General features: G+C 42.4%; 1 protein-coding gene across 1 annotated transcript in view; it reads left to right on the plus strand.

Moving 5' to 3' along the window:
• tmem175 (transmembrane protein 175) overlaps nucleotides 1–13,822 on the plus strand; it is a 51,892-nt gene extending 38,070 nt beyond the window's left edge. The window contains exons 8-10 of the mRNA XM_041195395.1: nucleotides 1,164–1,242; nucleotides 1,546–1,675; nucleotides 12,091–13,822. Of these exons, the coding sequence (XP_041051329.1) occupies nucleotides 1,164–1,242; nucleotides 1,546–1,675; nucleotides 12,091–12,757 (876 nt within the window). The 3' untranslated portion in view covers nucleotides 12,758–13,822. The remainder of the gene's footprint in view (nucleotides 1–1,163; nucleotides 1,243–1,545; nucleotides 1,676–12,090) is intronic.
• Nucleotides 13,823–15,773: the final 1,951 nt, after the last annotated feature.

Raw genomic sequence — 15,773 nt, forward strand, 5'->3', positions numbered from 1 at the left:
GTTTCATGCCCTTCTTGGACCCTGATTCTTTGTACTCATTTTTACATTCCAACATATGTAATGAGATTGGCAGAAAATTTTGACTAAAATATGTTATTTTGGCATAACTTGCCAATTACATTTCCACAGTGTACTGTTGTGAAATTTGTGAAAGCTTTTTATATCTTTTGGGGTCAAGTTTATGTGATATCTGTTTTTGTTATTGTTGGGTCCGGTTGCATTGTATTTTTATGCTACCTACTGAATCAAAAGGAAACCTGAAGCAGATGTACATCTCAACCAGTGGCCAGATGATTATCCCTATGAAGCCCAATTCAGGAAACATCATGCAATGTATGGCTGCGTAAAACATTATTGTCAAGCGTTGTTGGTTGTACTAGATGCAAGTTGATGTTCTCCTGCTTCTATGCTTTATAAATAACCTCCAGCCACTAAGAGGCCACAAAAATATGTTTATTTACTTTTCTGTAGCTCTCACACCATGTGAAATTCCAGGTGACCTCTGGACAATTTTTAAAATGTGGTTGTTGATGGTTCAGATATAGATCCATGAAATAACTTACAAGTGATTCAATGTTATGTTCTTGGAAGGGTAAAAGGCTCGAAGTCCCCTTTATCTCCTAGTGATATTCATGAAATTCATGGGCTTTATAGTTTAAGGCTTCACTCTTAGCAATACCTGTACTAGTTAGTGTATGCACTGAATATTTTTGCATTCACTTGCAGTTTTGTATTATGCTTTGTGTTGAACTGATGCAGTGCTTTAAATAATAGGATTGAGTGGGTGAGTGTATGGCAGGAAATCTCTAATAAAGCGATAATCATGTGATGTGAAGCCATGATTTCCTGCCCTGTACTGTCTGCTAGAAGTTCAGAATTGGTGCTAATATGACTACGTTATTCAATATGCATTCAAGTAGCAGTCTCACCCTAATACATTTTTTCCTGTTCCTTTATACAAAGTACAGTTACAGACTGTTTTATTACATAAAATATATGAATCAAAGGTAGTATCAAATAGGTACAATGGATTTAATGGTCTCCTTTTCAGCTGGCTATTTTGTATTTTCATGTAAATGAATTAGCAACAGCATCATACTTTATGCTATATCAAGGTAAGATCTTAAATTGCTTTTCATGATTGGCAACTTTCTTTTTCACAGGCATATGCAGTGCTTGCACTTGTCATCTTTCTCCCATACATTACTCAGTGTACACAGTGGTGTACAAACAAAATACAGGGTGAGTATGTGAAATGAGAGTCCTTGTGCAAAGCCACTTTCTGTCCCAATCAGGAATTTAAATTCTTAAGAAGGGCAATTTCAGCCAGATGTCATTCCCTGCCCCACCTCCCATTTTCTCTTGAGGAATGAGGAGCCATGGTGGGAAATGACAGTAGAGATAATTCATACAAATACTAAAGGAGTTCAAATTTTACATCTGTTTTAATGACAATTCTGTGGTATCCCTGCTTTAAATGGAAATGTATTCGAGTGGGGAAAGAGAAAAAAAAACTTTATTTACATATTTTCTGTTTCATGCAAGGTCCAAAAGAACTTCAGAGAGTGCCATTTTACACATTTCACCCAAATGAGCCACTGAGCAAAGAGCGTGTGGAAGCTTTTAGTGATGGGGTATTTGCTATTGTAGCAACGCTTCTTATTTTAGATATATGGTAAGTTTTTATCTATATCAGTTTCGTAATTAAGCTTTTCAACTCCTTACCATGTTTTATTCTGTTAGCTAACTTTATTCTTTTCAAAATTGATACAAGTAGTGTGAGGTGTATTGGTAGAAGCCACTAATGGACTATTCACCCATAGTTAGCACTGAACCGTGGATTCCTAACCTCATCAAAGTTGGCTTAGTTGGAACTGACAAGAAGGATACAGTTTTTTGTCCATTAGCATCTTTAATATTTTACTCATGCAACATTCTAATCTATTCAGTCAGATTTGAAGTCAGTATTTTACTTATTTCTATATCTGGAGTCAACTTAAGTGGTGGGTTTTTAAACTGTCTTCACATAAGTAAAGAGTAGAGGGATATTTTGGCCACATCATGGCAGGCCAATGGAAAAAAACCTGGGTTTGAAACACTGGTAAACACCCCTAAGATAATTACCATTCAAAAGATAGTTCATACTTATTTAAAGGGGATGGAGTTACAGGTGTGAAAACAATAAACAGTAGGTGGCCACTTTCTGAATCTTGGTAGAGACTCGATATCTACAGTTGTCTTCACAAGGGGCTTAAATTATTCATTTGTTTCCCAGATCAAAGAAAGGTCTGGAAGCAACGGGTAAACAAAGGAAGTTCTTAAAGTATCCATATAGCTTTCAGATCACAGGACAGTTTTGGAAAGTATGGATGATTGCTTTGAATCTCTATCTGGGACATCCCAGGGATGCCTCATTGCCATGATGACAGGTTGCAAGGGAGGTACCCTTTTGTGTTGCGTTTTCTCTCAAACACAAGCAGCTTCCATCTGGAGCTAGAATAGCTTGGAAATAGACAGAGAGAGAAATTTTCCAGGAGCTGGAGACCACTAAGCAAGAAGGCAGTGAATTCCATACTTGAGCTGGGGTGTCCATAATCATGAGGTGCTTAAAGAGACTTGGAGGGTCACCTGGAGAATGCTTGTGGAAGGGTCCCAAGAAATAGCAGGAACATTGAGGAGAATAAAAGTGAATTCCTGAGAGTTGTGGCACACCTTGGTTTGGCCCCAGGGGAACTGAAAGAACCCTCAAGATCCTGAAAACTGTAGGGAAACTCTTGGGTAGAATTAAAAACAGGATGAGTGGTCTGTTAAAATTTTCAGGTTTAACTAATAAGGGTTTTGCAAAATATAGTGTTAAATTAGTAGTACTTGCTTTATTTAATTCTTGTACAGTGCAAGTTTTTGTTTGAAATGTGAAAGCTTGCAGCCTAATCTATTTCAGTTAATAATTGGGAGTTCAAATTTCTTTCCAAAAGTTAATGGTCTTCCTCAAGATTATAACATAGGGGAAAGTTACGAAAGAGCATAGAAGACATGTGACATGCCTGACAGGTAAGGGTTACTCCCCCAGGCAGCCAGTCTATCTAGGGGAGTGGTAGGATTGAGGAGGCTCAGCTGACCAGGAAGGCTGTGTTATGAACCTGGCTTTGAAGGTGGGACAACTATTGACACAGCACATCAAAGGGTCCTTCCAGCTAAGGATAAAGGGACATCTCAGGCCACTTTGTTTAAACAATTTTTGGATAACCCATGCTTTCCTTTCTGCACAACGGAAGATCAATAGATTGCTAGAAAGTCTGATCCCACTTTTAATTGAGCAAAATAATGGGGCAAACAAAGTTCTAACTCTGGAAAGAAGGAAGTGAACAAAAATATTAAAATATTAAATGGTGTTGACAAAGTAATGCAAATTATTACTTTAAAGGAAACCATAACAGCAGAACTAAAAAACATTAATGAATAGTACATTTAAAATGGATATTAGAAAAACGTAATTACTTGGACTATAAAATGTTTGGAATACTGTACCATGCTGGATGGTGCAGGCAAAAAAAGTTTTGGTAAGTTCAAAAAGGAGCCAGAAGCGCCAGTGGAAGAGGAGTAAGATTTTTCGGCTTATTATCCTTTTCTTATCCTTGAAATTTTTCTACACTTAATTTTATTCATATATGCAGAAATGTTGTTGTATGCTTTGCTGGTGATCTTCTAGTGTTTTTGTGTTTTGTCTGAAGGAGCACACAGGTGACTACATAAATAACTAGTAAGCTGTATTGGATAGACACAGAAGACGCAAACCTGTATCCATGATTAATCACGAGGCACCTGTGACATTGCAGGAGGTTTCCTTTATTATAGTTGATGTAAGCGTATTGAACTAGAAATTGGTGTGCATCGGTTTTTGGCCAAGGGGGTCATGATTTGCAGCTATCCATGCTGCTTCCAAATGAGGAAGGCAGCACATAAAATTGGTGCATCCACCTCATTTCCATGAATGTAGCATGGCTCTGAGCAGAGCCCATACTGCACTACCCTCTGTAGAGCTTCCAGCAGTCCCAGCCCAATGCAGGGAGCTGAGTAGCGTGAGCAAACCAAGTGCTCTAGTCATCTTTTCCTTCTTATCGGCAAAGTCCCTATTAAAGGGAAACTGCAGTAATGAACTGAAGGCTGCTAGATAATCACTTTGGAACAATCGGGGCCAAGGGAGATGTCACACCGTGTGAGGAAACAGGTTTCCTGCTTTAGTGATGCCACATGCGAAGTATTGGTAAGAAAAGTGGAGGGCAGGAGAGACACCATATTTTCTCAGAGGGGAGCAGTGGGGGGCAAGAAGCCTTTGAGGCAGAGCCTTGGGGGAAAATGGGAACAGTTGGCAAGGACTGTTAAAATGTCCAGAGTGTAGCCCTGAGGACATGGCTGCAATGCAGAAGAAAGTTTAATGGCCTCACTTGAGTGGTCACTGTGAATGAATGAATCTGCACTTCACATCTTAGACAGACCACACCACCCACTTCTCGCACTGCTCAATGTACTAGATCTCCATCACTCATCCAGCAGCATATCCTAGCACTCAGGACACATCCTTAAAATCCTTACTGTACACCAAACTCACACATAGCTTCCAGTTGTGCCAGCCATGCACACACATTTCCGTGCCTTCTCAAACCTACAGTTATTCAACTATGGCAGGGACATTGCCCGAGCATAGTGACACACTGTCATTGACATTCTGTTCACTTTCTGGCAGGAGAAGGTGTCACACAACAGTCAGGAAAGCCGGAGGACCAGGACACCTGCATTCCCTCAGCGCCTTCAAGGAGATGGTCAAACAAATCATCGGGACTGATGCCACAAAGTCAGTGGCACTTGGTCATTGAGGATGATACTGAGTTGCTGCCATATGCATGTTCTCCACTCACTCTATTCTCATCTTGAAAGGTGCCTTGAAATGGAAATTGCAGATAGTTTGATCGTGAAACTTCTGCTTTTCCCCCACCCTCCACTTTCCTGACTCCCAGCCATCCCCTTATGCATTTGAACATTCAGATAGTCAAGAACTGATGGTTGCACAGCCTCTAAAGACCATGAGGTAGAGGAAAAGCAAGCCCACAAGAGTGAAGAGGACCTTACACTTGCAGCCACTAGCTTAGATAGTGTTGCTGCATGAATGTGAATGTAGAATTGGGATCAGCATGTAGTGAGACATGAGCACGAATAGGCTGCAGCCAGACCAGGGGGTTTGGACAGCTCATGTGCTAGTTCCCTGGAGGACAAGGTTGCAAATGAGTTCTGCTGTGGGGCACTGAGATGAGGCCCTTAATGGAGTAGACCATAGGAAAATGTTGATGATGATGTATACCCAGATGTTTCATGCATTGGCAGATCTGCCAGTCAGCCTCCAATCATTGGCTAGGAACATGGTAGAGTCTGGCTCCAACCTAGCAGGGGGCATCATGCGGAGCTTGGAGTCCCTCCTTTCCATCGTGGAAGTGATGGACAACTCCATGGCAACATTGCCAAATTAACCCATGATGGAGTGTTTGTTGGCTATTGTCTCAACTTCCACTGCAGCACAGAGGGAGCCCTCCCAATGTCTCACTGCTGCAGTGAAAGCTCAGATGCAGGTCACAAGATCCATAGCTGCTGGCAAGCTTAAACTGCTGCCGTCATGAGTTTGGATTTCAGTGTCCAACAGGTCACCCAGGCGCCCTCAGCAGTCTACCAGCAAATTGCTAGGATTACTGGCATCTGGTCAGTGGAATAGCAATGGCGCTGTGGAGCACAAACCTGCTGGACTCTTTCAGGAAACCTATCATTGGGCCTCCGTGGCACTGTACTACTCAATTTTGTGTCCTATGTTTTCCAAAGAGATGCTTGAAGTTACTTGAGCAAGCCTATATTATGGCACAGAACTGTGCTGAAATGAGCGCCAACTAATTTTGCCTGTGGTACTTCATAGTGAAGGGCATCTTTTAATGAAGCTCATCACTGTAAACTGATTAATAAAGTTTTTGAAAATAGTGAATTTTTTTTACCTCTTTAGTCCCTGTCAATGGATAGACAAGGAATCTGTGGTGATGAGTAACCTGCAGAAGAGATGGGAAGCGTGATTTGAAAAATAATTCCAATGCTGAAATTGAAAACTATAATCAGTTTTTTTTCTCATTCTTGATATATGGGCAATTCCAGCAAGGCTAGCATTTATTGCCCTGTTCTTAGCCGCCATTGAGAAGCATGAGTTGGGCTTTTTACAACAACTTAATTGTCACCTTTACTGATAGCTGCTCTTCATTCCAGATTTTTTTTAACTAATTCAGACTCTTAAACCGTCATGGTTGGATTTGAACTCATGTTCTATGAATTATTATTCCAATCCTTTGGATTATTAGTCCAGTAATATAAGCTATTTAAATTTGGGGTCAGGAGGAGCATTTCTCAACAATTATAGCTCTTGAGAAAAATAAGCTTTCTATTATTAAGTCACTATCTTTATGAGAAAGTATCTGGCTATCAATCAATTTCATCACAATGACATTGCACGCCAATCATAGACTGATCATTTTCAACATATTTATGTTGCATTTGTAAACAGATGAAAACATTTTTATAAAAACAACAAATGTTGCTTTAATATGAGTGCATGTTGGAAATTTTACTTCTAAACTATTTGACATGCTAATGATTTTTATAATGACAATATATGCATCTTGGCTCTGGAAAATAAAAATTTTAATTGCATTAGAAAGGACCCATAACACGAACTTATTGTACAAAGACAATTATAATTGTTACTGTGGTAGTCGTAAGTTGCTCTTGGAATGCATTCAGTATTCCACAATTGACGTTGCATATGTCCCCTTACACTATCTTTTTGATTGTAATAAGTAGCTAAAATATAGCGATTAAATTATGCAGTAGGACAACTCTTTAAAAAAAATACATTGGGCGGAATCGTCCCAGATTTGCACAAGTGCAGTAGCGGGTCTGGAGAAAAGTCGTTTTACCCGCTAGCCGCAATGGTGGGTTTTTGCGCCATATCGTCCTGTTATCGGTGCATATCGCCTCATTAATAATGCATTCATGGAAAACACTTTGGATCGCTGGCGGGTGTGCTCAGATTTGCCCCTCTGCCATGACTTCGGTGCTTCCTTGCTTCAGGCACCATATTTAAAGCTCACAAAGAGCATGCCTACTTTATATCTACAAACCAGTCCTGCTCTAGGTGACAGATGGCTCTGAAAGCAAAGAAGACGGCAACCCTTAAATTTAGTGACGCCTCTCTGAGGTGCCTGCTGGACTTTGTGAAAGGCTGCCGCGATGTCCTCTACTCCCGCTCTGACTGAAGGTGGTCCACCAGAATAACCATTTCGGCCTGGGAGGTGGTGGCAGCAGCGGTCAACACCACCGAAGCTCAGAGGAGGTCAGCCATCCAGTGCAGAGAGAGTATGAATGCTCTCATCCATTCTGCCAAGGTAAGTCAATTACCTTATCACTTTCAACTCGCACTCTCCCAAGCCCATCACACATCCCCAGGGATCTCACACCTCAAGGGACAATACCACTAAACCTCAAACACACCCTCACATCTCCATCAGATACAAATGCCCTTGAGCTCACGTCCTCATCATGTTCATGGCTCCGCTCACCACACAAACATTCCACACATTGCCATGCGTCCTGCTCTCACACTCTCCGTCTGTTTTCATGTAGGAGAAGCTGGCTCACAACAGCAGGGCAAGATCCCAGACTGGGGTTGGAATGGCCCACATTAGGCCCCTGACTCACTTCAAGGAGCATGCCATTGCACTGACTGGTGAGGACGTGGACCATGCTTGCGGTGACAGTGAGGTTGGTGGCAAAAACCCATGTGAGGATCCTGTACCACATCATCCCCCTCTCAATGCAACTGAGTGCTCTCTCTCCTGCTTTTGACTTTGCTGAGATGCAATAATTATCTCTGCTTTGATTCACAGGGAGCTCTGCCAAGTGACCAACACCTTCAGCCATCCAGTCCCTCGGCTCCATCCAGGTCCTCACCTCCAGCCAAGAGGACGCCTGTTCCATTGAAGAGCTAGAAATAAGGAGCCTGAAAGACGCAACACAGTGCTTACCCACACCCTCCAGCAATGCAGAGACACACACCCCGGCGGGACCCGGGTTCACAATCTGGTGGTCACCGTACGGACACCCGTCCACAGCAGGAGGCGGAATGTTCAGCCGAGCTCCTCGGCGCTCTGAGGACTGTTGGGGAAGAGACATCTATGAGGTCTGAGTCAGATAACGAGCCTCTGGATTCGGCCTTCTAACTCGTGTAGAGTCAGCAGAAGGCAAGGGAACATCATGCAGGGTTGTTGAAAGCCCTCAACAGAGTGGCACCCGAGTCAGAAGAGTCCTTCTGCCTGCTCTCTGATGAAGTGGCGCCTACATGTGCATGTATGGAGGTCTCCATGGGATGGATGGCGGACTCCATGGAGACCCTGGTCTAGCAGAATGCGGAGATACTCACAGACTTGCACTCCATCATATTAGCCATGGGTGAGTTCCTGCAGTGGCAACGCGAGAGGGAAACAGGGCACCTCAATGTCCCTCTTGGTGCTTCTTCCCCCCCACAAAGAAGTAGGCTGGGGGCCCTCGGGCACCCGAAGGGAGGAGGAGCAGCAGCTGGACAACCCTGGGCCATCCACTCAGCAATCTTCGAGGCTGTCTGTTCCCTCTGAGTCCCTTTTGCCTTTGATCTCAACCTCATCCTCTGTCACTGCAGAGGGAGCAGCTGGCCCAAAGGAGGACATCCAAAGCAAGCCAGGGCCCCCAAGGCCTCGGTTCTCCAGAGGATGCACGCCAAAGTCATCAGAGACAACATAGCCTACCAATGCACAGGCTATCTCCACCCCTACTGCGAATGTCAGGGCAGCACCTAGAAGAAGTGGTAGGCCTAGAAAAGTTAAGAAATTCTGACCACAAGTGGTTACGCAGGTGAACACATTTTGCCACTTCATAATCTGAAAATATATTCACTTTCACTGAATAATGTATAATGTTGTCTTTAAACTTCATTGACAAGCTTCGCAAGTTCTCTAACTGCATCCCCCACACTAGCAGTTCAGCTGCACGCAGCCGGACCACGAGTGATTCTGAAGGGAGAAGTATGTGTGTGCGTGTGCGCATGCCTTTCGGAGCCTCATGCAAGCACTCTCCCATGTACACCAAGCCTTCATCCGTCATACTCATTTCACTCATCTCACTGTGCCAAGCCCATTCAACACAAGCCTCCACTCACTTTTGATTTTGACAGTGATGGTCGTGGTCAAGTTTTTGATCAGCTCCCCCATCACTGTTGACCCCCCCCCCACCCGGCATTACCTTCCACCTCCCTACCGTCACCTACGAACCTAATCCTTGCTTTTCCAGGATGTCCAGTTGAACTTGCACATTCCCTACCTTCCTAAGAATCTCACCCCCATCCACATTGACCTCCCTGACCCCCTCCTTCCCACTCCCAGGGTCCGTATCTACCTCTGAGTCTCCAGCAACCATCCTTGCCATCCCTTCTACCTCTACCGATGCAGTGTCACCCTCCTACCCTTCTGGGTCCCTCTGCCCCCTCTCATACTCACCATTACTTCCTGTCATGCCCACCATTAGTTCACTCCTCCATTGGGCAAACACATCTGCAGAAGGAACAGGTAAACCATAACTGGTAAGCTTTATTAGTTAATTAATTAACAATTAATTAATTAACACATATTGAAGATGACAGGGAGCTGATGTGCTGCGATTGCAGGATGTGGGAGCTTCTGGATATCGGTGTGATCCAGGGCAAACACATCTGCAGTAAGTGTTTGCGGCTGCAGGAACTTTTGGCTCCGAGTTATTGAGCTGGAGACTGAGCTGCAGACACTGCAGGAGGGGGAAAGTTACCTGGACACTTTATTCCAGGAGGCAGTTACACCACTTAGAATGGAGTCTTCTGATTTGGTCAGTAACCAGGGACAGGAGGGTGTGACTGCAAGTGAGGCAGGTGAGAGGACCCAGAGGGCAGGAGTCTCAGCCCTTGCAATTGTCCAACAGCTCTGAGGTTTTAACAGCTTGCTTGAATGAGAGCAGGGGCTTCAGGGTGGATAAACTAACTGGCCATGGCACTGTGGTACAGGAAGCCATTTAAGCGGGGGTCGTTACATGGAATGTAGTGGTAGTAGGGGACAGTATAGTCAAAGGGATTGACATCGTTCTCTGCAGCAAAGAGCATGAGCCCAGACATCTGTGTTGCCTGCCCAGTGCCAGGGTTTGGGACATCTGCTTGGAGATGGTCATGTCGTGGTCATGTTGGTACCAACAATATGGGCAAAACAAAGGAGGAAGTTCTACATAGTCAGAATGAGGAGCTTGGCACCAAATTAAGAAGCAGAACCTCAAAGCTCATAATCTCTGGATTATTACCTGAGCCACATGCAAATTGGCATAGGACAAATTAGATTAGGGAGATGAGTGGGTGGCTCAAAGCCTGGTGTGGGATAAGTGGGTTCCGGTTCGTGGGGCACTGGCACCAATACTGGGAAAAGTGGGATCTGTACCTTTTGGACGGTCTACAGCTGATCCATGCTGGGACCGGTGTTCTTGCAAGCCGTATAACTAGGGAAGTAGAGAGGGTTTTAAACTAAGTAGTGGAGGCAAGGGTACAAATTTGGGAAAATGTGGAACTTCTTCACCCCCACCCCCAAATTCCTTTCCTTGCCGCATTTTCCACTCTTACACCCTCCATTCACCATACTCCCACCTACCCCCTCCCAACCTCACCACCCCCAACACCTTCGTTCCCCTTCTCCCAATCTCACTCCTTTCCTGCTCATAGCTGGACTCTCCTCTCTCCCATCGCCGATCATCCGTAGCAGCCCATGACCAAGACCACGATGTTCCGAAGCAGATCTGAGACATCAACAGAGACCACCCACCTTTTGTGAGCTGCTTCACGGTGGAGACATTTCCATGAGAATCCACACAGTTGCGATACACGTGTTTCTCCAGTGTCCGGTAACTGTAGGGCTTCTTGGATATCTGCTATCTGAGCAAGGCCCTAATGGTAAGACTCAACTTAACCGTTGTCCAGATGTGTTCTGGGCTGGCGTGTTTTCCCGCTGGTGTAACAGTAAATCTAGCGTGGGAGGACAATTCCTGTCGTGCCTTACATCGCATCCCGTTAGTGGGATGCAAATCGGGTTTGCGCGGCCTCCAATGGGATTTGCATTCTACCATGGAGAACACCGTCGGATGATCCCGCTGTGCTTTAACGCCAAGTAAAACCGATTTTTGACCTCGCCATATTGTCTCTCCCCCCCCCTCCCCCCCCCTCAACCCCGCCGCGTGCCCCATGACAGGTGGCTGGAAAGTTCTGGCCATTGTCTTATATACCCATGTGATTTACTTTCTGTACACTCCCAACTTGTCCAAAATTCGGCTATACATGTTATGTCATGCATTGCTTCTCACTCATTACTTCCCTTTATGGAGATCTACATTTGCTTCCTAATCCTCAAATTCATTAAATTTAAAATCCTCCCCATCTACAAATTCCTCCATGCTCTCTGCACCCTCCTTCATCCCTACATCCTTCTCCAAATACTCTAGTTGCACTAACTCCAGCCTTCTTTGTTTTACCCCTCCTCCACTGGTGGTAGAAGCTGCTTCAGCTTTCTCTCTCAAGCTCACCCTCTAAATCCGTCTACCATTTTATCTCTCACTCCAGCTTTAAAAAACATTTCAAAACGTATTTTGTCCACTAAGCCTCCTGTCAACGTTCCCAATCTCTCTCTCCCTAACTAAGTATCTATTTACCTTAGTTATGTTTATTTGTGAGACATGCGGAATGTGGAGTTGCAGTTACAATCAGATCATCTATTAATGGCCAAGCAGGCTCAAAGGGCTAAGTGGCCTACTCATGCTCCTAATTTGTACATTTGTACACTTTATATGGTAAATGCAAGCTATAAATGCCTATTGTTGCATGAAGTGAAGTTAGCCATGAAGTGAATTAATATCTTTATTTATTAATATCTTTATTTATGTTCTTATAATGTTTTTGACATGTTCTTGTTACAGTGAGGATAACGTTCCTGAAAGTAAAGAGGTTGCAGAGAAGTTCAATGGTAAACTTATTGAAGCACTTAGTGAATACGGTCCAGAATTTTTGGCTTATTTTGGTTCATTTGTAACTGTTGGCCTACTCTGGTTTGTTCACCATTCACTGTTTCTATACATCACTAAGTCAACAAGACTGATGGGGCTCCTGAACACATTCTCACTGGCTTTCATTGGTGGACTTCCACTGGCCTTTCGGCTTACCCACGAATTTGCCGCCAACTCCCGCAATGAACTGGAGGCCATTCAAATCAGTTGTGTTATAATTTTTCTTGCAAGTCTCTTTCAGTTTGCAATATGGGCTGCAGCACTTTACAATGAAAAGGAAACCTTACATCACCATATTCGTTATAGGGGCAAAGAACATGCATTTATGTTTGCCAAGCTCTCACTTTACCCTTCTGTGGCCTTTGTTACATTCTGTCTTACATATGTTTTAAGTAAGTTTAGTACTGAAATTTTCCATTTGATGCAAATTATTGTTCCTTTTGCATTTGTGCTTTTACGAATCATTGTCCAAATTGTTCTGGCTATTCTGGCATGGTTATTCAGTCGATTAAAAACCAGGACTTCAATATTAAAAGAGGAAGAAGAATCTATCATCTCTGTAAGTGAGGTTGCATCATAACAGTCCACTTGCTGCTCCAGAGTACCCAGATTCAGAGCATGTGGTTTAAAACATTCATATACATGAAGTTTGTTTGCACTCATTTCCACAATTATTATGTTTGTGTAGCACTTGTGTAGTCCATCATCAAAAGCAATTATTGGCTAGAAATAAAACATGCTATTGTATAATTCTGTTGTGCGCCAACTTGTACCAAGGAAATGATAGAAAGTGACTTTTCTTGGTTATTAATATAATGTTACATATTTTATTAATTTTTGTTTACATTTTGGTGTTTTTAAAGGTTGAATAATTTTGTAATGTAATTTCATTATTATTATAGAAGGAATATGGCTTAGTAAAATTTTCAGAAGTGATTTCTACATTATGTAAAGTTTCAATTTTGTCCCTTTGATTTATTTAAAACAGCAACTTATTCTTAATTACTATTCTTCATTACTTTTTTCATTATTGTGTTTTTCTAAAAAAAAAGTACACAATATCATCTATTAACCCAGAATGTCAAATTGTGTAGAAGTCAGTTACTAGGAGTGTTTATTTGTTTTGTTGATTGTTTGTTACATTTCCTTAAGGACTAAACACTCTTAAAATGAAAATCCTGTTGACCTAATGCAAACAATCATTCTTTGGCAAGCTAATAATCTGTATTTCACAGATTAGTCCTTCATTCCTAATGCCTGTTTTAATATCTGTCGTTCTTTAAATGGTTGCTCATTGTTGCTTAAATGATGTTATTGCAGCTGTAAGTAAAACTAAGTAATCCGTAAAGACATGGAAATAAATGCAGGATAAACAGTGTATTTAATAGCATCCTTCGAATAAACACGAAAAATATCTTGCACAACAGAATGAAATTATGTAAAATGCTACAGCAGCTCTTAACCTAACATTTTTGAAGTGAAGCAATTGTTAAAATGTCACATTATTCTTTGTATATGTTGAACTTTTAAAATACTTGTCTGCTGATGCTGGTCGTTCTGAAAGCTGTTAAAATTTAAACTTACAACATGTTACTGATAATATACGGTTGTGACATCTTTAAATAAATTCCATTTGCTTGTGTTATGTGGCATTGTTTTCCTTTCCTCCAAAAGAAAATGTATGAAAAGCTTTTCTTACTGAGATTTTCATTGGTAAAGAGGAAGAATTAATTAGTGTTTTACAGCTGGCATATTTTGCAACAACCAAACAGACCACATGATCTGAATACTTAAGACAAACATATCTGCTCCAAAATTTAAATAATGATTTTTCCACTTTGTTGCTAACCTTTGATGCAAGCTATATCTTTGTAGTGATTAGACAAACAAGGAATGTGAAATGATCAATTTCATTATTTGAATGTTGTTCAATCTCCCTTCTGATCTTCAAGTTCTTTCTCTGCCAGCGTTGAGTGAATCACAAGCTGGGGAGATCAAGTGATCTGCATGGACAAATTGAGGATATAACGCTTCTTAAATGGACACTGTCCTTATTTTAATTATTTATTCACAGGATCTGGACATTACTGTCAAGGCCAGCATTTATTGCCTTTGAGAAGTTCGTGGTGAGCATTCCTCCTGAACTGCTGCAGTCTGTGTGGCGAAGGTGCTCCCATAGGGCTCTTGGGTAGGAAGTTCCAGGATTTTGAGCCAGCAATGTTGAAGGATTGGCAATACGTTTCCAAATCAGGATGAGTGTGACTTTGGAGGGGGACCTTCAGGTTGTGGTATTTTTATGCGCCTGCCACACTTGTGCTTCTAATTGATAGAAGCCATGGGTTTGAAAGGTGCTGTTGAAGAAGCTTTGGGCTGTTGCTTCAGTGCATATTCTAGATAGGGAAATGGACAGTATAGGCTGGAAGGGTTGCATCTAAACAGAGCCGGGACCAGTTTCCTTGCGCGGCCATTTGCTGGTGCTATTGGGTAGGATTTAAACTAACTTGGCAGGGACGTGGGAACCAGGAGGTACTATCAAGATAGGTATTCCAAAGTACACAATACTGGGAAAGACAGATAGCACTAGAGTAGGAAATAGTAAATTATTAGGTGGGTTTAGAGTAAGGGAGGAAGGAATAAAGCCTAAGTTAAATTATATCATCAATTTGGCCATGCAAACCCCAGCCTGTAATTCTTTCAAAGTTGGCAGAGAAAGAACTTGAAGATCAGAAGGGAGATTGAATAACATTAAAATAATGAAACTGATCATTTAACATGTATGTGAATGCATGGAGTGTGGTACTGACTGGAAATTTTGGAGGCACTGGTGATAATTTTTTAATCTTCCTCTATCTTGGGTGACACCAGATGACTGCGAATTGCAAATGTTACACCCTTGTTCAAAAAGGGTGTAAAGATAAACTTGATACTAAGAGCCTGTCAGTTTAACTTTTTGTGGTGGGGAAGCTTCTAGAAACAATAATTTGGGACAAAATTTTTGGTCACTTAGGCAAATGCATGTTAATTAAGGAAAGCCAGCGTGGATTTGTTAAGGGCAAATCATGTTTAACTAACTTGCTTGAGTTTTTTGATGAGGCAACTGAGAAGGCTGATGTTGATGTGGCATACATAGACTTCCAAAAGGTATTTGGTAAATTGTTGCACAACAGGCTTGTGAACAAAGTTAGAGCTCATGGAATAAAAGGGAGAGCAGCAACATGGATTTGAAATTGGCTGAGTGACAGGAAATGAAGAGTAATGGTTAATGGAGTCACCTCTACATTGGAGAGACCAAACGTAAACTGGGCGACCGCTTTGCAGAACACCTGCGGTCTGTCCGCAAGAATGACCCAAACCTCCCTGTCGCTTGCCATTTTAACACTCCACCCTGCTCTCTTGCCCACATGTCTGTCCTTGGCTTGCTGCATTGTTCCAGTGAAGCCCAACGCAAACTGGAGGAACAACACCTCATCTTCCAACTAGGCACTTTACAGCCTTCTGGACTGAATATTGAATTCAACAACTTTAGGTCTTGAGCTCCCTCCCCCATCCCCACCCCCTTTCTGTTTCCCCCTTCCTTTTTTTTTCCAATAAATTAT

The sequence above is a fragment of the Carcharodon carcharias genome, chromosome 1 (assembly GCF_017639515.1).
Source record: "Carcharodon carcharias isolate sCarCar2 chromosome 1, sCarCar2.pri, whole genome shotgun sequence".
NCBI classification, from domain to species: domain Eukaryota; kingdom Metazoa; phylum Chordata; class Chondrichthyes; order Lamniformes; family Lamnidae; genus Carcharodon; species Carcharodon carcharias.